This window comes from Zootoca vivipara, chromosome 12 (genome assembly GCF_965207765.1).
Source record: "Zootoca vivipara chromosome 12, rZooViv2.hap1.1, whole genome shotgun sequence".
Taxonomy (NCBI): Eukaryota; Metazoa; Chordata; class Lepidosauria; order Squamata; family Lacertidae; genus Zootoca; species Zootoca vivipara.
The window spans coordinates 2619452-2641499 of NC_142595.1; the positions used below are offsets into that span (position 1 = coordinate 2619452).

Here is a 22048-nt window from a genome sequence, read left to right on the forward strand (position 1 = left end):
ACACAATTTTTTAAAAAAATTAAAAATGGAAGGGAGAGCCCAAAATAGAAAAAGGAAAAAACAGGGGGGATATTCAGATGGCACAAAATAGGACAAAAACAGGAAATGGGGAGGGAGAACATAGAATCATAGAGCTGGAAGAAACCACAAGGGCCATCCAGTCCAACCCCCTGCCAAGCAGGAACACCATCTAAGCATTCCTGACATATGGCTGTCAAGCCTCTGCTTAAAGGCCTCCAAAGAAGGAGGTCCTTGGCAGCAAATTCCACTGCCGAACAGCTCTTACTGTCAGGAAGTTCTTCCTAATGTTTAGGTGGAATCTTCTTTCTTGTAGCTTGAATCCATTGCTCCGTGTCCGCTTCTCTGGAGCAGCAGAAAATAACCTTTCTCCCTCCTCCAACAGAATGGAGTGGCTGGCAACCTGAACAGAACTGCCACATTGTGCTATAAGGCCATGCTTGTAACCCTTAATCACATTTTTAAATCACATTGCACTTTCACACAATGACTGCTAATTCACTCATTTCCTTAACTGAAGCCTTCAGGAATTCTATTGCTTCCTTGAGAGAGTGTTGTCACTTGAATAGCAAAGCCATAGTATAAACAAAAGAATAAAACAGGTTCATATGAGAGGACTGCAACATCTCTATTGCCAAGGTGTCTCACTAGAGATCACCTGTTTCAGTGAAATTTCTTGCCCATGAATAGGGCAAGTAGAATGCATCCAGCATGAATGGAGCTTGTGTATAACTTCCACTATTTTTCATTAAAGCAATGGTGCACCTCAGTACAGTCATTGTTACATGCAGCTTGCCTAATATAATAAGATGGTCCAGGTTCCTTCAACACATTTTATGCTGCTTCCCTGAGATGTACAGGGAAGTGGAACGTTTTGAATCAGTCTTAAGGATCAACCTATTAAAAGCAGACGCTAAAAATTCATACTACATAAAAAATTACATTAATAAATCTGTGTCAGAAACCTCATGACCACAACAAATGCCCTACTATTATCCACCATTGAGTTTACTTCTCTGTTAAAGGGGCTCCAGGCCAAGCTCACTTATACACCTCTCTTTACATAGATGGTGGTAGTTTGGGTATATAAGCATCCATAGTCAGAAAACTGAACATGTAATACTTAAATGTTCCATTGTGAATTAATTACCTTATACCTGTAGCATGTTTTCACTATCATTCATTTTTAGTTGCTTCAAAATAAAGTCTATGTAAAGCTTTTTAACCTGGACACTAATGGGAATTAGAGACAGTCAAAAGCAATCAACTCTCGGTATTTTATTGTTTTCCTTATTGCAATGTGTGTGTGTTTTTACTGGCAGCTAAAATATTTACTTCTCCATAATTAATTTTTGCATGCTGAAGTGAGTGATTCCTGAAGAATGTGGGCACCATGCCAAGTTGACAAGCTGTGTACTAAAAGAATTGTAGATTAATCTTACACAATGGCAAGGCACATGGTCCAAGTGTTATGTTTCAAGAGGTAACTCTGCTGCACTGAACATTTAGAACTACTTGCTCATGGGAAGACGGGGGAAGGGAAGGTAAATTAGTAACAATATAATTTTCTGCACCTTCCATTATAGAGAGCAAAACTACTGATATTCATTTTACAGCTACTGCTATTAACTTTGATTTCTTTAATCTCACTGAACTGGTAAACACTGATATCTTGTTCAAGAAGGATAGCTACTTTAGTGTGAAAATGCCACCTAGTATAGCAATGGGAAATTTTTGTTTGGTTCACATCTAAATAAAAACCTAGGTAATACACACTTCCTGAAACAGTATGTGAACCAAAACCTAGGTATCCTTCAAAATGGAAATCCTTTGAAGTTCCCCAACCCAAATGAAGGTGTACAAAGTATGTATATTAGGGAAACAAGTGCATAAAAATGACAGCCAGTTTTTAGTAGTTAGGGTGTGAGACTAGGACCTGGGAGACCAGGGTTCAAATCCCCACTCATGAAGCTCGCTGAGTAACCTTGGGCCAAACATTGCCCCTCAGCCTAACAGGGTTGCTGTACTAATTAAATGAGGAGGGAGAGAACTATGTATACCACCTCTGGAAAAATAGCAACCAGTCTCAGCGGTGGAGGCACATCACATAATCTGAATCTATCAGAAAGGGAGTTCTGCGTTGCTTTTTGATTGATGTGGTTACTTTTTGATGTTCTTGAGCAAGCACAGTGAGTGGCTGTGGCAGTAGTAGCAGTGCAGGTGGCCACAACAGCCCTAAGATTTTTGGGGCTGATAAGGGCAGCCCATGCAGATCTGCAGCAAGCAGGAATTCACGTCACTGCCTACAGTGGTACCTCTACTTAGGGACGCGATCCGTTCCAGGGTGCCGTTCGCACCCCAAAAAGTCCATAAGTAGAGCGCCGCCTCTGCACGTGCGCATGATGCGATAAGAGTGCTCCTGTGCATGCGCGAAGTGGCAAACCCAAAAGTAAACACTTGCAGGTTTGCCACGTTCAGAACCTGAAAAAATGCAACGTGAAGCAAACGCAAATCAAGGTGTGACTGTATTTTGTTCTCTTGGGCTCCAAAGGCAGTAGAAGGTTCATTGATAGTGACATCGTCCTCTCTCCTGGTTGATTGTCATGTCCTCTCTCTCCTGGTTGATTGTTCGGGAGCTTCAAAAGCTTTCCTCTGCCTGAACATCACAGCGACTGATACCAAGAAGCATCAGCATACTTAGGGATCCGCAGAGTATTTGCAGTTTGCATAACAGATCTCAGCAGCACAGCATTTTGGCTAATCTACTTTATTTACATTTAATACACTCGCAGCATTTCGACTTAGCTTCTTCCTCTTTCTCATCGGACAGCAAAGAGTGAAAGAACAAAGGATAATAGTCCCACTTCACGGAACACAAACATCCTGTCTCCATCACTTCCCACACTGTGGAATGAAAACATACACCATCATGTGATAGACAACAATCCCATGACTGCAAACACGGAGAAAGAATCCTAACATGAGTATGGGAGGTTCTGTTACCTGGACAGAAAGTGACAGTGGTGCATTATCTGCAAGCAACTCTGAGGGCATTGCTCTGTCTTCTCTCTAGTGTTTTCACCAGGTATGCTACTTGGGAGTTTTTAGAGCTCGTATTGGGGTGAAGCACAGGATTCTGGACAGATCACAGTTCCTTTGCAGGTGGAAGGACAGGCCTGGGTTCTGGGGACATTGAGGGTTAAAGGTTCTCCTAGTTGCGGATTGTCATTTGCTTCAAGTGACCAAATCAGAGGGAATAAGTAGATGAATTCACTCTTACATATAGGGTGCTTACCACTAAACTGAAGAATGCTAAGCCGTGCAAGATTCATGGCAAAGAGGAACTAGGATAATTGTTATGATGTATTATCGGGGGGGGGGGTGCAGGCACAGTTATGGAGGGGGCCCCTTTGGTAAAGTATTTAGATGCTATTCACAGAACTTACTGTTCACATTAGTTTGACAGGAGGGCAGCATCCCATTTGCAGTTCTTTGCTGAGATCTGCAGGGATTGCCTTGACCTGAATGGTCATGAAGAAGTATCTGGAGGAGAGTCCTTCATTTAAGTACTCTGTGTGGTTTCCTCTTGAACAATTTGAATTCACTGGAGTTTTCTGCAGTATAGTGTCTGCAGTGGTGAAGGAGCAGTCAGGTTATAATCTGATGGGTGTTGTTATTTGGCACTAGGTAAGGGGGAGTTACCTGAATAAAATATTCAGACAATACCATGATGCCAGCAGTGTTTGAATGACTATACAGATTCAGTAGCAAGGCAGGCTCTCTTATGAGCAGTTCCAAGAGAGGGCTTACACTTTTGTTAAAAACACTTGTGAACATAGCACTCTAGAACAAGCATTAGTTCAACTAGGTACTAGAATATATGAGAATCAAAAAGCTGAGTGGCTAGACTTTCTTCATGTAGGCTGCTATTATCTACTGTCAGGGTATACACTGGCTTTGATCATCCTAGAGCTGTTTTATGGTTGAACCAGTAATTCAAATTTCACTCCTTCAAAATTCAATCCACCCACCCTTGTCTGGTAAACAGAAAGTCAGTATAAAAACCACAGCATTCTAATGAACGGAGTGAATTGACTGTGATTATTTTTAATTATATCATACTAAGGTGAGTTTACCTCAGTCTTGCCAACACACCCACAAAAATTACATGGATGCTGTGAGATGGCAGAGAAGGGACTGAGAGTTTTCTATTTAAGTTACATTATAGCCCAAAGGCTGTTCATCAGGAAATAAGGGTTTGTTTTAAGTTTTTCATGTGTGCTAAAACTCAGTCCAAGTTTTTTTAAAAGTCTAACAAACATGGATACATATGCTATAATGTTATTGATTTAGTTCAATAAATTGTTTAAATTGTTATTAAGGAAATGATTATTTTTCTCCTTCCAATAAAGTACAACAGAAAAGCTGTCCAAATATAAACAGTTAACTTATTAAACCTCACAATAATTTCATAATTATCTATGTATTTCTAATAGTATAACCAAATCAGTAATTTTTATATACAGTAACTGTAAAAAACTACCATACTCTGAAAATGTATTATTCCAAAAATGAAACCTTAATCTGGTGGTAAATACATATTAAGATTTTACCAGCATTAATAAGTCTTTCTGTAAAAAAATAATAATTAAATCAAGTCTTACTGACTAGTGACAGGTGTGAGCTCTCGTTCATTCCCAGCTTCTGCCAACCTAGCAGTTCAAAAGCACACCAGTGCAAGTAGATAAACAGGTATCGCAGCGGTGGGAAGGTAAACAGTGTTTCCGTGTGCTCTGGCGTCCGTCATGGTGTTCCGTTGCACCAGAAGCGGTTTAGTCATGACCCGGAAAGCTGTCTGTGGACAAACGCCCGCTCCCTTGGCCTGAAGCAAGATGAGCACCACACCCTATAGTTGCCTTTGACTGCACTTAACCGCACATGGGTCCTTAACCTTTTTTTACCTTACCATCCAGTCTGCAGGGTAAGAGGGGACCCCCCTTACTCAAAATACTCAATAGAAGAAACCTAACCATACATAGGTTGGCCTTGGATCTTTATCCCTGATGTTCTAGGTTTGCTTACTTGTAGCGGTTTTCTAATATGAGAAATTATTCAAAATGGCTTCCCCCACCTGCAGGCTACACCTCAAAACTACTACCAACACAGAGCATGGCAGAGACACAAGCATTCCTCCCCTTCCAAGACTGGGTGAGTACGCGCCACACTAATGCTGCCATTAACTCACTCAGGCAGTGCTAGTGCCAGAGTATGAACTGGCAGGTAGCTGCTCAACTCAAGGGGTCCACAAGCATAAACCACAAGCAGTGGCCACTGAGGGCACAGTAGCCACCACTACCAACAGAAGAGTTACCAGTTGTTGTTGTTGCCACCCCCACTCCTTCTGTGACATAATGTGATGTCACCTGTGCAGGCAGCAGCGCTCCTCACCACCACCACATAAAGGCAGGGGAGTGGTGGTTAGAAGGAGCCCTCCCCTGGGTGGCAGGTTGAACTGACTGCTTCTTTGGTGAGTGATCAAGCGGCAAAGAGCAGCCACCAGAGAAGTGGGCTGTGCTCCTTGCAGTGTCTATTGCTGCTGCTGCTCAGGAGACAAGACTACTAAGGGAACTCATAGTCCTTTTCTCTCTCTCCTAGTGCAGCAGGGAGGCCTGATCCCAAGCACCTCACTGCCCAGAGACAGAGAGAGAGCAGATGTAACACCACCATTCCAACTTCATCCATTCCAAACCAGGATGAAAGCATATGAATACCCACACTCCGTAAGACTGCAGGAGTGTGTGTCAAGGGGTGAGTGAATGTTGTGGTCCCCAAGTCCACTCTTAAAACAGAAATTCACAAGTTGGTTTTTCCAGGTTGGTTTTTGTTTTGCCAGAGAGGACCGGAGGACATATAGTTGATAGAATGCAGCAAAGCAGTAGAGGACAGGGTGGGATCCCTCGGCATCAAAACCCAAATACAAATGACCCTCTCTTAGCACCTTCCTACCAAAAAACCCCAGACAGTGTCAGCTCAGGAGAAAAACATCAACAACCCTGCTTTATAGTGCTTCGCACAAAAGTATGAGGAAACAAGGACCAGCAGATACGTCAACAAGCGGAGAAACAGTCCCTGTTCGGGGAGCAGGGTTATAAATATATTATTGCCTACCCAGATGTTTGGAAAGTATGTAGATTTAACTCTGTTATGTTTTAAATTATGGAGGTAAGAAAACATTTTTGTGATGATTTTATTGTTTATAAACTGATTAGTGTTTTTCCTACAATAAAGAGGTATATTAATTTTATTAATTAATTGAGTCTTAATACGTTTTAGTCTGTTCTATAGTGGTTTTAACCTTCTGTATTAAATCATGGAGATTATGTTTTCTTTAGTGATCCTTGTATTGCTTTATCTTTTACTTGTGAACAGCTATGAGGGTGTTGTTTTTTTCTACAATCAAGTGGTACATGGATTTAAATAAAATAAATAAATAAATAAATAAATAAATAAATAAATATTGTCATTTAAAAAATAGCAGCAGCAGCTCCCTTCCAGCCACCTCCACCTCCACAGCAGAGAACTGGTCAACTGACTCCCTGACAGCGAATAAGACAGAGTACAAATAAATATGTAATGTAATAATAATTAATTGCTCTAAAAAAAAGGGTGCTCTTTTCCAGGCATCTCCAACCACACACAGACCCCACTTGGACCATAGCTGCCAAGTTTTCCCTTTTCTCGTGAGGAAGCCTATTCAGCATAAGGGAATTTCCCTTAAAAAAAGGGAGAACTTGGCAGCTGTGACTTGGACAGGTCGGGAGGACACGTGGTCAGGGGGGAAAGGCAGTGTATAAATTTATGAAACAACAACGACGACGAAATATAAAAGCAGCTGCTTGGACGTGGTGGGTAAGTGGTCAACTGAGTCCTTGTCAGGGGGAAAAGGCGGGGAATAAATAAACCAACAGCCCTTTTAAAGAAGCGCTGCTGCTGCTGCCTTCCAGCCACCTCACGGATCCCGCGTGGAAGCCGCCTCCTCCGCTGACCTGGCGGGGCGCGGCGGCCCCGATTCCCTGCCGTCGCTCTCTCAGAGGCGGCGGGAGGAGGGCGGTGGCGGCATCGCCGCCCCTGAAATTGGCCCGGCGGCGGGACGGCCGAACAAGGAAACGCTCCCTCGGTTCGGCTGCGCCTCGACCTTTCCCCTTGACCCGTCCCGCTCGGCTGCCGCTGCCTCTTTCTCCTCTGCGCAGCGCCCCCCCCCCGCTTCCCCTGAGGGACCCTCGCCCCCCCCTCACACCCCCAACCGGGGGGACGCGGCGTCTTCTCCCCTCGCGCCCGCCCCGGCGCTGCTTCTCCTCAGGGCAACGCTCCCCTCACGCACTCTTCTTGCCGCGGCGCCTACCTGCCGGCTCCGCCCTCGGCCCCCCGACCGAACCTTGTCGGCAGGTGCCGCCGCCGCCGGCGGGTGGGGGCCTCGCTCCGGCCGCCCGGGGGCCGCCCGCCAACACCAGGAAGCGCTCCTACCTGCCGGAGGAGGCGGAGGCGCAGGCCGCTAGACCGCCCCTATCGCAGCACCGCCCACCGCCATAGCCGCTGGGGTGCCGGCCCCTCGAGCGCAGCCGAGGGATCTGCGCTTCGTCGGGGAAACCTCCGGAGCTGCTCGGCTCTCATCGGAAGCTCTCGGCTCCTTCCGGGGGCTGAGACGGGAGCGAACGAAGTCCCCGGACTGTGAGCTGTTTTGCGCCTGCGCAGTGGAGCTGCCGAATTTCCCCCATCACCTCCCCCCCCGCTCTTGTCCTATACTGTATTATAAGAACATAAGAGCACCTGTAGGACTAGGCTACTGGCCCCTCTAGTCCAACATTCTGTTCTCACTAGATTCCTGTCGGAAACCTGCAAGCGGAACCTGAGTTCCATAGTATTTATGCACTGCGAGAAGCCCTTTTATCCCTCCCAAATCTTATCACATTCAGCTTCATCGGATGCCCATGAGGTCTAGTGTTGCTGAAAGATTATTGAAGGGGGGGCGACCTTTGTCTATCCACTTTCTCCGGGCCATGCATAATTTTATAAACTTCAATCATGTTTCCTCTTCCTTGCCTATTCTCCAAACTAAAAAGCCCCCAAATACTGCAACTTTTCTTCATAAGGGAGTCACTCCATCTCCTTTTCTGAACTTTTCCCAAATCCATTATATCCTTTTTGAGGTGAGGCAAAGTGTACCTCTGTGCATTAACCTAAGCTTTGGAAGCCCTTATAAGGGCATGTGTGGCTTCCATGTTACAGTATAACCCCAATCCTAATGCTTGTTTACTCTGAGAGCCAGTGTGGAATGATCAGAATGTTGGGTTAGCACTTGGGAGACTAGGGTTCGAATCCCTGCTCAGTCATGAAGCATTGGGCCAGTCACAATCTCTCAGCTCTAACCTACTTCATACCGTAGGATTAATCATAGAATGTGACTGTGTCGACCACAGCAAACTATGGCAAGTTCTTAAAGAAATGGGAGTGCCTGATCACCTCATCTGTCTCCTGAGAAATCTCTATGTGGGACAAGAAGCTACAGTTAGAACTGGATATGGAACAACTGAGTGGTTCAAAATTGGGAAAGGAGTACGACAAGGTTGTATATTGTCTCCCTGCTTATTTAACTTATATGCAGAATTCATCATGCGAAAGGCTGGACTAGATGAATCCCAAGCCGGAATTAAGATTGCCGGAAGAAATATCAACAACCTCAGATATGCAGATGACACAACCTTGATGGCAGAAAGCGAGGAGGAATTAAAGAACCTTTTAATGAGGGTGAAAGAGGAGAGCGCAAAATATGGTCTGAAGCTCAACATCAAAAAAACCAAGATCATGGCCACTGGTCCCATCACCTCCTGGCAAATAGAAGGGGAAGAAATGGAGGCAGTGAGAGATTTTACCTTCTTGGGCTCCTTGGTCACTGCAGATGGTGACAGCAGTCACGAAATTAAAAGACGCCTGCTTCTTGGGAGAAAAGCAATGACAAACCTAGACAGCATCTTAAAAGGCAGAGACATCACCTTGCCGACAAAGGTCCGTATAGTTAAAGCTATGGTTTTCCCAGTAGTGATGTATGGAAGTGAGAGCTGGACCATAAAGAAGGCTGATCGCCGAAGAATTGATGCTTTTGAATTATGGTGCTGGAGGAGACTCTTGAGAGTCCCATGGACTGCAAGAAGATCAAACCTATCCATTCTTAAGGAAATCAGCCCTGAGTGCTCCCTGGAAGGACAGATCGTGAAGCTGAGGCTCCAATACTTTGGCCACCTCATGAGAAGAGAAGAATCCTTGGAAAAGACCCTGATGTTGGGAAAGATTGAGGGCACTAGGAGAAGGGGACGTCAGAGGACAAGATGGTTGGACAGTGTTCTCGAAGCTACGAACATGAGTTTGACCAAACTGCGGGAGGCAGTGCAAGACAGGAGTGCCTGGCGTGCTATGGTCCATGGGGTCACGAAGAGTCGGACACGACTAAACAACAACAACAATCATAGAATTGCAGAGTTGGAAGGGACCTTGAGAGTTTAGACGGTTGTTGTTGGTATAAAGATAAAAGGGGAGGGGGAACAATTTACATCACCCTGAGCTCCATGGAGGGGAAAGGTGGAATTAATGTTATCTTATCTTATATATACATAAAATTATATGTTAAATGTCCATGTTTGTTAACTTCCACTTTTCTCGGAAACCCCTTGACCGATTGCGTTCAAATTTGGACACAACATTCCATTGCAATATGTGAGTGTTTCCATAACCTTAGATTATACGGATGTCACACCAGTCACAGGTAAAAACATGAAATTGTCTTACAAAAACATAGCGCCCTCCAGTGGACGTCAAAGGAACAGACACCATATTCTTTTGTGTAGCAATAGCCCCATAATCCTGCCCCCTCCTTCTCCTCCTACCTCCCCATCGAAGCCTCTCCAGAATCGCACGCCGACAGGAGCCAGGCCAGGCCCCACCGCCAACGGGACGGAGCCGATGCCCAGAGAGCCAGGCCACCTCGGAGGCCACGCTGCTGATGGAACCGGCTCCTGAGAACCACACCGCCCCAGAAGACCCCACCGGCAGCAGAGCCGATGCCCCGAGACCCATGCCAACCAGAGAGCCCCACAGGCAATGGAGCCAATGTCCCGAGAACTGCCGATGGAACCAATGCCCAGAGAGCCTGTTTGGGCCCAACAGACCCCGCCACCGACCCCCTGGGAACCAGACTGGGTCCCTCAGACCCCGCCACCGACAGACCTCATGCCCCTAGACCCAGCCCGCCCTGCAGACCCCACTACCACCACCCCCGGGAACCAGGCTGGGTCCCACAGACCCCGTTGTAGACAGAACCCACTCCCCGAGAACCAGGCGACACCACAGACCCACGCCTACCTCAGACCCCAACGTCGCTTCCACTCCACAGAAGAGTGTCCAGGTAAGACATGACATGTCAGACCCGGCCTCCTTACCTTTACACCATGCCAACTTCCCCACTAACCCCCCCCCCCAGAACACACTGAGCCACAGCAACGTGTGGCCGGGTACAGCTAGTTAATAATAATAATAATAATAATAATAATAATAATAATAATAATAGTAATTGTGCAAGGCAACTTCCAAGAGATTAAATCAATACAAGAAAAATATGCAAAGCAATTAAGAACAGCATCTATTATAAGCAACATTATGAAATGAGGTGTATTAAAAGAAGTGGTTTCCAGGTAAACATGTTTGGGGAGGGTGTTCCAAAGTCAGGGCATGATGACAGAATAGACTTTTCCCTGGTAGCCACCCAACCAACTTGGGATACCCACAGTATGGCCTCAGCTGACCATCTTACCGGTAGTACCTTCAGCAGGCTTATATGACCGACATGTAAAAAGCCTGGCATAAGGTAATAATGTTTCCCCCTAATATTGTTTAGCTCATAGAACAAAGTCCTCTTGGCTTCTATATGCCAGATCCTGCAGGCATGTCCAACAGGTAGATCATGATCTACCAGTAGATCGCGGGGGTGTCCCAGGTATATCACAGCATGAAGTTTAGTGATCCCCTTTGGCCAAACCTCCCTTAAAAAAAGCTTAGCAACTCCTGGCAATGACAATGTGTAGAACACAGCAGGTATTTTTCTACTGTGAGTAGATCACAGTCTCTTGGGAGCTGGATGTGCCCGCTCTACTGCAAAGTAAATGAACATAGCACACTTTGGCAAATGTTCAATGGGGAGAGAGGGAGCAGCACTCAAGCAGCGATATTTTGTGTGAGAAAAGGGATGTTACAAGAATGCTTTTATCTGCAAAATGTTGGAAAGCTATATATACATGGGGGGAAACAATGGACCCCACCAGTTGTACAATCTGTGCACTGCACTCAAAGCAAGCCATTTGTCATCATGCTTTTTAAAAGGGAAAGAGGACCTGGTGAACAGAGCCATTTTAATTTGAAGGTCACAGTTAATGAATAAAATCTGTGCTCTATTCATTTAAGTGGCTCTTCCTGGAACATCCTAGCCTTATGGTGTGTTCTCATTTAGTGTACAGTGGTTATGCCCCAGTGGCATCTCTCCAGTTATAAAATATCTACAGAGGAAGATGAATAAATAATTAGATCAGGAGTCGGGATCAGAAAAGCAGCAACTGAATTAGAATAATTGATTTTCAGATTGACATGTTTCAAAAATGTGTACCAAGGCACAAGGATGTATTTCTATGTTTGAGTCTTAGAATAAGATTTGCTACCCTGTTCCATCTCATGCTAAGATTGATAGGTGCCACAACAGCTTAATGGGTAAAATTAGAAGTGTCTTTTGGAAGCTGCCACACCTTTCTGACCTAGAAGCCCTGCTCCCCAATCTCATATCTGCAAGAACTGCCAGTGGTTAAGCAATGGTGCAGGAAGGCTACTTTGTGCATGCTCAGACTATTTCCTATCTATCTTGTATTTCAGAAAACCAATCGTTAATCCTTGGTACAAGAAATGTCCCTGAAGCTGAAGAATGGCAACTGCTGGGGGGAAGCATGGAACAGGACATCTCTCACACAGAAGGTAACTGGGGAGGAAGGGAGAGTGAGCCTGAGTGGAGCAAGATTCCTCACTATAACCCAGCAGTGGTGATCTTCTAGTTTTTGCCACCATAGCATAGCTGCCAAGTACCCCGTTTTCCCCAGGAAACCCCCGTTTTTACTTACCCTTTCCCGGTGGTCCCCCAAATCACTTCGTCTCCCGTTTTTCTCTGTTCTTTTCTCCTGCCGGCGGCCATTTTTTTCCTTTCCGATTTGCCCTTCCATGGGCACTAAAAATGGCCGCCGCCGGCTTCGAAAGTCGCATCTACGCATGCCCGGAAGTGCATAGATGCGACTTCCGGTCTTGGCGGCGGCCATTTTTGGTGCCCATAGATGGGTGGGGCGACATCGGAAGTTGTGCCGACGCACTTCCTGACGTGCGTACAAGTGACTTTCGAAGCCGGCGGTGGCCATTTTTGGTGCCCATAGAAGGGCAAAGCGACACCGGAAGTTACGTCGATGCAACTTCCAGTGTCACGCGGCTGCCGGTCCCAGATTCTGCAGTCCGGGACTTGGAAGGTAAGCCATAGACCATGTTGGCTGGAGATGATGGGAGTTGGAGATAGTTCAAAAATACCTGGAGGGTCACAGGTTCTCCACTCCTGCTTATAACCAGGGGGCCCTAAACATTTTGAGGCCTGTGGTCCCCTCTTTTCTTCCCAACCCTATACTGCATGTAACACCAATTTCTCACAGCAAATGTAACTGAAGAACATGAAGAAAGAGGCAAGGCATGCGCTTTTGAAAACGAGGGGAAATTACTATTTTTTAAAAAAGAAGAAAAGGATTGTGCGGCAGCCCCCAATATTTAAAGAGCCCCCACCCCTATCACATCATTAGAACCAGAACATAAACCTATGAAACTAGAAAAGAGCAAAAAAATATCAATCTTTGGTCCAGATCCTAGGTACAGCACCCTCACTAAAGGAGACTATGGATGATTCACTAAATGATTGTAGGATGACGTGTGTACCTGAGCCTATGGCCTCAAATTCTCTTATATGCTGCTTTATTACAAAAATGATGACTAGGCTACTTATCCTAAACTAAATAGTTAGTTGCCCAACCACCCCCTTCAGAACCCACTGCTCTCAACTGCCTCACATTCAAACTCCCTTTCAAATCCTCATCCAATCATCACTCACCACCAGAATTCTACAATTTCTCTTCCCCCCTCCCTTAATAACCCTATTACATTCAATATTTTATACATGCTGCTCCCTATAACCATATTGTTAGAAGCACTTACCAAATTGTTAGAAGCACTTGAGCTTCCCATTCCTGGCTCCTAGCAAATAGGGGTGAGCAAACTACTTTCAACTAACTAACCAACCAGTGAGCGACAGTTCTCAATCCTTCATTTGCATACTGGTTGGCCCTGAGTGAGAACTGCAGCCAATCTTAATACATAACAGAGTGCCCTATACTATAGGAATGCTTCCTTCCCGTTTCCCCCACCCTCATGCGCCAGACTGGTGGTAGCATGGATGGGAGCCAGGTGCTTGCTGATTGCTCCGCTTTCTTTGCAGGGAGGGAACCTTCCCCCAACATATACCGGTACTTTGTTCTGGCTAAATCCCTGGAGAGACGTGACAACCCTCAGGTACTGGGGCAGAGAGAAGGAAGGGGTCCTTGTGAAACATGTTTGGGGAGTCTGTGGCTCCCAGCAAGTACTTTTCAGAAGCATTGCTCCCTCCAACAGGGGAGGCTGAGCATAGCCATCATGACTAGTTGCCTCCATGCCATTGTCTTGCCCTCTTTGAAAGCCATTCATCCAAGATGCTCTTGTGGGTGCATCTGGTTCTCCCATGCTTCCTTGCTCCTTCAAGGAGATGACTATTGTGAGATCCTTTGGTTAACATCTATCTGGGCTGGAAAATATCAGGGCCGCCCCTACGGCCAGGCTGGGTGGCGCAGGGCACAATGGCGCCGGCCCGCCAGGGGGGCGCATCGCAGCTGCGCCTGCCCGCCGGCTGCTCTTCTGGGCAGCTGCGCCCTCGGCAGTAGCGCTGCGCGCTGAGCCCCCCCCCCATCGCGCAGCAGCGTCCTCGGCAGCCGCGCTGCACCTGCCCGCCCGCCCGCCCGCCGCGCTGGGAAACGGGGCGGGGGACGCCAGAGGGATCCATCGCACCACGGCGCCAGGGCAGCAGAGATGCTTAAGATGGCCCTGGAAAATATTAAAGCATCAGAGGACTGGTGAGCTTTCCTTGAAGCATAACTGATCAAAGGCAGGCAAATTTGTTAGCATATTGATAAAGATGCTCAAATGACAAATGATGCTATCATACCTAGCAAGTGTCTCAGAAAAAGCTCCCAAGCTGATGGAGAAGAGAGCAGTTAAATGCTCAGTGGGGCTCCAAGTTGTTGTTTCTGGATCCCACCATGGCCCTTCCAAGTTGCTAAAGAAATCAATGTCGCAACAGTATTTTCCTCGCACCTCCTCCCCATGATCCCTTCTCAGACATATGCTGTGTCTGAACCAGCAGATCCCACCAAACCAAGTAATCGAGGACCCAGTCAGAAAAGGAGTGTGCGAAGTCATACCAGAAATAAGCAAAATAACTAAACAGGTACTAGAAGTCACCCCAGAACTGGCCCTACTGAACACCTTCCAAGATAACAATGCCCACTCACACTAGAAAGAGCGCATAACCCACTGACAGCATGCGATTCAATATGACTAACTTAACCCGACAAACCCCTCACCCACCCACAAACAAATCCCACTGCAGCCAGCCAAAGACGATCAACCACACCCTACGCCACCCCAATCTCTCTCACCCACCAAGGAAACATAACAAGCAAATAGAAAGAGAACTTCCCCAAGCGACGCTGGCAGAAAAACCCCAAGCATACACTAAATAAAAGAACTTAAGCTTTGCCAGCACAGCCCCTCTCTCCTGTCCCACCCCCACCCCGTGGACACACATGGTATGTCTAAAAGCTGTCATGGACACAGGTTTCTGGTTCCAGTCTGCCCGATGGTGGAGGAGAGAGGCACAGACAGAGAAAAAGGGAATGGAAGGGGTTAAAGCATTCCCTGGAAACCTCCTGGGGTACAGCAGCTGAATAAGCTGACCCTCCCAGATCGCCCACATCGGAAGCAGAGGTTCTCCTAATATAGCTGCCAAGTACTCCGTTTTCCCCATGAAACCCCCGTATTTTCTTACCGTTTCCTGCAGGTGTCCCGAATGGCAAAATATCCCATATTCCCCCGGATTACGGAGCTGCTGCTGGTGGCCATGTTCTTCTGGTGCCGCGCCAGCACCGGAAGTCACTTCTATGCACTTCCAGACATGCGTAGAAGCGACTTCCGATGCCGCTGTGCCCATTTCCAAAATGTCCGCAGCGCCAGAAGTTGCTTCTACGCATGTCCGGAAGTGCATAGAAGCGACTTCTGGTGCCGCGGTGCTGCTGATCCCGGATTTTTCAATCCGGAACTTGGCACCTATGCCTAATAATTGGGTTTTAATTGGCATTAAGTGAAGACTCGCTAAAGGGGCGAACTACTGAGTTTCATTCTGTAAATTCTAACTACCTTGCTTATCTTGCTGATTACATGTTACTTAGTGTTAAGTCTTCACTTATTGTAGGTCTTTGCTTATTGTAGAGCTTTGTATTTTATACTAGTGATTAGATCCTGTTTTGTAGTATTATTCTGCCTTATTGGTAACACTTGTCAATCAGTAAACTACTTTCTTCTCCACCTAACAGTCTGCTAAGTCCCCCATCTGCTACCGTATGATCCAAAATAACCTCTTGCCTGCTCCGTGCTCTAACCATTAGACAAGATAGCATTGCAATAGAGCCACCCTGGGCAGATTGAAAGGGGGAGCAGGGCAGAGTGGAGTGCAAGGAATATTGACTTTAAAAATGCTTTGTGCATTCATGTCTAATCTAGCCCCTTTCTAAAAATTTCTTATTGCTTTGTGATTTTCTTTCCGTAAATGTACCGGGGGGGGGGGCATGATTAAAGGGTTTTCTCAGGAGTGTGGAGGATGTGTGTGTTTGCTGTGTCCCATTGGTGAAGTGGTCATGGCATTCACCCTTCTACTGATAGGAAATTCGGGGTGTGTGTCAAAAATGGGGGGTCAAGGAGGGTCAGTTGGGGAGAGTGAGAAATGTCTCTATTTTCATCTGAGGAATGTTGGAGGGTATGGAAACGCGGCACAAAAGGAAGTGTGGGTGAGCCCTTGGTTTTCACTAAGTGCACCATACAGTCATACCTCGGGTTCTGTACGTTGCGGGTTGCGTACTTTCGGGTTGCGTACTTGGCGGACCCGGAAGTGTTTACTTCCGGGTTCCGCCACGTGCGTATGCGCAGATGCGTTCTGCGCACTTCGCACATGCGCAGAAGAGCTCTATCAGCGCTTCGCACATGCACTAAAGCACCGCTCAGGTTGAGTACTTTTTGGGGTGCGAACAACACCCCGGAATGGATTGGGTACTCGACCCGATGTACCACTGTACGAAGAAAAGTGCCAGTGTAGGCCTTATTCCTAGTTGAAAGTTCACTGTTTAGTTCAATTTAAAACTAGTTAAAAGCTACCACAAATTTCAAAACTAGAGTGCACATTCAGGCAGATATTATAAGGAACCAGACCCTTGCTTTCCCAGGGCTGCAACTGCCCACATCAGTACCTTAATCCTTAATCCCACTTTCCTCTCTGACAAAATTTACCATTCCCAGGGGACTAAATTTACCTAAATTGCCCTGTAAAATTTCTGCTGACTGGAATCAGGGCCGGCTCTAGGTAGATCCCCGGTGGCCCGGTGCGCCAGGGCGCCAGGGCAGTAAGCAGGGCGGCGCGCGGCAAAGCCGCGCGGAAACCATGCTGCGCCCTGCAAGGGCAGGGGCGCCAGAGCAATCTCCACCCCTCAGCTCCAGGGTGCACGACCTGCTCGAGACTGCCCTGACTGGAATCTGGTAGATCCCAGCAAGCTGGGTCATATTGAAGCAGGACAAATCTGCTATTCTCACTTTTGCCATTAACTACTCATGAGTAGGGTTGAAGAAAGAGTACAAAAGTTTATTAACTGCAATAAAGTGTTTCAGCGAAATCGCCCCACAAAGGCTGAACCCCTTCCAAATGCAGGGGGGGGGGTTTCTTTATAGGTTTCTCACATAAAGCATTACAATTTCCTCCAATCCCATTCACAGAAACCCTTCTGATACCACTTTCAAAGAAGCAAAACAAGCTGCTGCTGGCTGAAGTTCATTTAGATACATTTCATTTTAGCGCGCCTGTGCTTCTAGCATAAGCATACTTGCATACAGATCGCTTGCATAGTTTTAATTCCGATACAGCCAACATCTACTGTGCCTGCATGGCCTTCGCATAGATACATTTTGTTGCAAGAGCTATTGTGCTTTGTACTGAGTGCTGTGAACCCTCATTTATATCTGCTTGTGTTCTTGCAATAAGAGTTCTCTCTGCCCCATGAGGGGCGGTTGCTTGCAAAGGAAAAGGCATTCTCAGCAGTTTCTTGAAGTGATAGGCTACTATAAGTTCCCTTTTAACAGTCACATTCACGGGACCACATTATCACATTTTGGGGGCCCTTGGGCTCCCCCCCCACAATATCCCATTGAGGGTTTTTTTTAATGAGGCCCCCCCAACTGGTAGCAGGGGGGGAAGCTAGACAAGGAAAATTAAACCAATTTGAAAGAGAAACCACAATGCTATCAAATTCAACATCCGAACCAAGGAAGTTCAACACATTGAACTATAAAAGATAAAACATCTGCAAAATGTTGAGATTAGTAAAAAGGAAGTTGAAATTTAAAGTAACGAGGGTCAAATTTCTCCAAAGATACAAAGAATAAGAAGCTCATTAGATCAGGAACAGGATCATAAAATCCAAGAGGGTTCCAGTGTGGTTAACAAGCAGAATCGAGATAGCTCTTAAAGGGAAGAAGACTTCCTTTAGAAAATGGAAGTCTTGTTCAAATGAAGAGAATGCAAAGGAACACACACTTTGGCCAAAAGAAATGCAAGCAGAAAATAAAGGATGCAAAAAAAGAGAGAAAACCCTTCAACTTTGAGGAGCATGTGTGCTAAACCTGTTAAGTGCAACAATAAAAAATAATTTAAAGACATTAATAGCAGCAGGAGGCCACCTTGGAAAGCAGTTGGACCTTAGCATGACAAAGAGGTCAAGGGTGTTATGAAGGGTGGAAAAGGGGACTGCAGAGATGCTGCATGAATTCTTAGCCTCTGACTCTGTGCCTGAACTTACTTTCTCAGGAAAAGAGTCTAAAGAACTGAGGCATTTCATAGAATCATAGAGTTGGAAGAGACCACAAGGGCCATCCAGTCCAACCCCCTGCCAAGCAGGAAACACCATTTAACAGACCCTCCAAGTAGTGTCCCTATTTTCCAGGGACAGTCCTGGTTTTACAGAAGCCATCCTGGTTTCTGATTTGATTCCAGAATGTTCTGAGAAAAGTTGGAGGGTCTAGAGCTATGTGACCCCCGAGCCAAGGAGATAAGTGGAGACTTCTCCCACCTTCCTAGCCCCCCCCCAGTCTGTTGTTGTGGCTGGTTAGGAGTGCTATATAGTTCTCTTGGCCAAGATTTCTAGAGGGGTGTACATGGGTTAGAACTGTTTTTGAAAGTTGGAATCACTTTGTGATATAGAATACTCAATATAATCAGAATATCCCTGTCCAAATACTGACTTTTTGACCAAAGGTATGGGATTTATATGGCCAGCAATTAATGGGCAATTGGTGCTGTTCTAATATCATACTAATGCTAGCTAATGATAATTTGAAATGTAGTAAAGCAATGCTTTATGATAGGGATTCAAAAATAAAATGGAAAATATTTGGAAGGTCTGCAAATGCCAGATGAATGTTTTTCCTGGGTCAAATTCAGTTGTCAAAAGGGCCACTGCAGATTTAGATTCATTGTTTGCAGGATTCAGGGTTGCCTACTGACAAGTCATTGCTATTTGTAAAGTCTGAGTAAAAGCCACTACCAGCAGTTGTGTTTAGCACACAGCACACTGTAGAGCCTGCATAAGCATTTGCTGTGACCTCAGTACTCCATTTTACATCTTGCTGTAGTTCAGACCACATAAGGTCTCCACACCAATCAAGCCACAGAGGATACAGAATTGGCATTTATTCCTCTCTCAACTTTCTCTCTCCTAACATGTCCTTCTGACTTGCACTCTTTATAAAGACTTGAGGAATGAGGTTATCACCCCTCTTTTATTCTGAGTCGCCCAACCACTGCCACACTGTCCTTTCTCTTGGCAGATCAAGATGAGCAGGGGCAGGGCCGTCTTAAGCATATCGGGCGCCGGGGTGCCGGGGTGCGACGATCCCTCCAGTGCCCCCCGCCCTGTTTCTCCACGTGTCTGGCGGGGGGGCGCAGTGCGCAGCGAGGTTGCCACAGGCGCCACACCGCGGCGCCCCCCCGGGCACCCTGGCCCCTTCACCACCCAGCCTGGCCGTAGGGCTGGCCCTGAGCAGGGTGCAGCAAAGGTTGCAGGGTTTTTAGCTGGGGCAATGAGATTAAGATCCACTATTTGACTGTTGAGTCAAAACCCTAAAATGTATTTTACATACAGTAATTGACTTTTTATTTCTATTCTTTGAATATCTTATTGTTGTTTTAATGCTATGGCCAATGGCTGACACAAATAAAGATTCATTCTCTTCTAACAGGAAGCTGCCTTATACAGAGGGACTCCATTCTTGCTCACTATTGCCTGCTCTGACTGACAGTGGCTCTCCAGAGTTTCAGACAGGGGTCTTGCCAGTCCTGTAAAAACAGGCGGCATAGCTCTGTGTATAGACTCTACACCAGGCAGCAAGGCATTTGAAGACAAACAGTCACTGCAGAAGTTCAAGCAAGTTATATGCTGCAACTGCCCCTATTTCCTGGTACCTATCTCTAGTAAATAACTGCCCTTCTTTTTACCTTTGGGTGTGCCTTATTAAAATTTAGCTAACAAAGTTTACGAGAGTTATCTTCAGCGTTCAGCTTCCTGCCCGGGTTCTCTAGAAGATGACTGTGCAAGCATATACATGTCTACTCAGAGCAGAGGTAAGTCCCATTAAGTTCTGTAGATTTCCTCCCAGTTAAGTGTGTATAGTGTTGGTCGCAGTCTGAATGGCAGCTGAGTGTGTTGTGGCATATGAATACAGGTACATGTGTGTGGACTTTTAGAGCAGCATGGCACAGCCTGCCATTTCACACATTGTGGCTGGTGAGGTGTTTGCATACTGCCTATTGTTTACTGCATACTGCATACCTATTGTGTTTTTCTGTATATCTTTAGCAACAATTGCCATTGTATTCTGCTTTTTAAACAGTAAAGAACAGGCTATTGCAGTATAAATAAATTAAGCATGCAATAGGCAAAGTAGAGCCTTCTGCAACATGTCATAGTGGGAAGAGGGCAGTAATCCTTGGTATAAGTCTGCCCCTATTTTCATGGGTCAGATGTGGAGAGTCTTTTGTGCTGCTTTATTTCCCATGTAGTCTAGGGCTCAGTCTGTGATAGCAAATGATCATCATGTCTGTACCTCCCTGCTTGCCTTCTCTAATTGGGAAACTGCCCAGAGTCAATTCTGTAGTTAACAATTTGCCAAAATGCCACACCCCCTATCCTGCAAACACAGTTTTCATTTTCTACTGGACTCTTTACCAAAGATTCACTTCCTTGCAAACACAGGGCTCTGTAGCTCAGAATGGAAATGGATAAAACCACTCACCAAGGGCCTGACTCACCAGAGGCGGTATTAGCTGAAAATGCCTTCATTTACAAGGAAAACTTTTATATGCCTGTTGTCTTTGTCCATGGAGTTTTCTTGGCAGGGATACTGGAGTGGCTTGCCAGTTCCTTCTCCAGGTGGATCACGTTTAGTCAAAACTCTCCACTATGACCTGTCCATCTTGGGTGGCCCTGCATGGCATAGCTCATAGCTTCTCTGAGTTATTCAAGCGCCTTCGCCACGACAAGGCATTGATCCATGAAGGGGAGAAAAGCAATGACAAACCTAGACAGCATCTTAAAAAGCAGAGACATCACCTTGCCTACAAAGGTCCGTATAGTTAAAGCTATGGTTTTCCCAGTAGTGATGTATGGAAGTGAGAGCTGGACCATAAAGAAGGCTGATCGCCGAAGAATTGATGCTTTTGAATTATGGTGCTGGAGGAGACTCTTGAGAGTCCCATGGACTGCAAGAAGATCAAACCTATCCATTCTGAAGGAAATCAGCCCTGAGTGCTCACTGGAAGGACAGATCATGAAGCTGAGGCTCCAATACTTTGGCCACCTCATGAGAAGAGAAGACTCCCTGGAAAAGACCCTGATGTTGGGAATGATGGAGGGCACTAGGAGAAGGGGACGACAGAGGATGAGATGTTTGGACAGTGTTCTCAAAGCTACGAACATGAGTTTGACCAAACTGCGGGAGGCAGTGGAAGACAGGAGTGCCTGGCGTGCTATGGTCCATGGGGTCACGAAGAGTCGGACACGACTAAACGACTAAACAACAACAAACAACAACAACAAGGAAAACACTGCCAACTCCAGTAATCTGTCAAGTCAGCAGCTTCACAGCTTCAGAAGAGAGGCCTAAATCATCTTAATTGCAGCTATGGCCCATGTATAGCTACAGCATTAACTACCCTCTGCATCCCAAAATCAAGTGTATCATTTCATCATCATTATTCTTTATTCGACCATCAGTCAGAAAAGATACATTTCTCAGTACAAGATTAAAACAACCAAGACATCTAAAAAACCTCTAAAATAAAACATGGGCAGCACTAATAAAAGCTATACAGATAAACCCACATCAATGCAGTCGATTTTAATCTTACGGCGCTTGAGAGCTAGGAAGGGAAATTTGGCCACCAAGACAGCTATTTTCCCAGTGGGATTATTCAACAAATATACAACCTGTCTTTCTCTGGATAGAGAGC

The 22048-nt window shown here is 46.0% G+C and overlaps 1 protein-coding gene and 1 long non-coding RNA gene across 10 annotated transcripts in view; one reads left to right on the forward strand and one right to left on the reverse strand.

The window, feature by feature from the left end:
• PTPN3 (protein tyrosine phosphatase non-receptor type 3) overlaps positions 1 to 22048 on the reverse strand; it is an 80140-nt gene that overhangs the window by 45813 nt on the left and 12279 nt on the right. For 3 of the 9 annotated variants that reach the window (XM_035134339.3, XM_035134338.3, XM_035134337.3), the window contains exon 1: positions 2794 to 2917. The exons of 2 other annotated variants lie outside the window; for them this stretch is intronic. In XM_035134339.3, coding sequence (XP_034990230.2) covers positions 2794 to 2911 — 118 coding nt within the window. In that variant the 5' untranslated portion in view covers positions 2912 to 2917. Of the gene's footprint in view, positions 1 to 2793; positions 2918 to 7420; positions 7683 to 22048 lie in introns of those variants that run through there. 4 more of the 9 variants (XM_035134341.3, XM_088656063.1, XM_035134342.3 and 1 more) reach the window with 4 other exon arrangements.
• LOC148683746 (uncharacterized) lies at positions 6864 to 20892 on the forward strand. The gene is made up of 4 exons (XR_015946681.1): positions 6864 to 6927; positions 11986 to 12084; positions 20063 to 20161; positions 20793 to 20892. It is a non-coding gene; the product is annotated as an uncharacterized LOC148683746 (long non-coding RNA).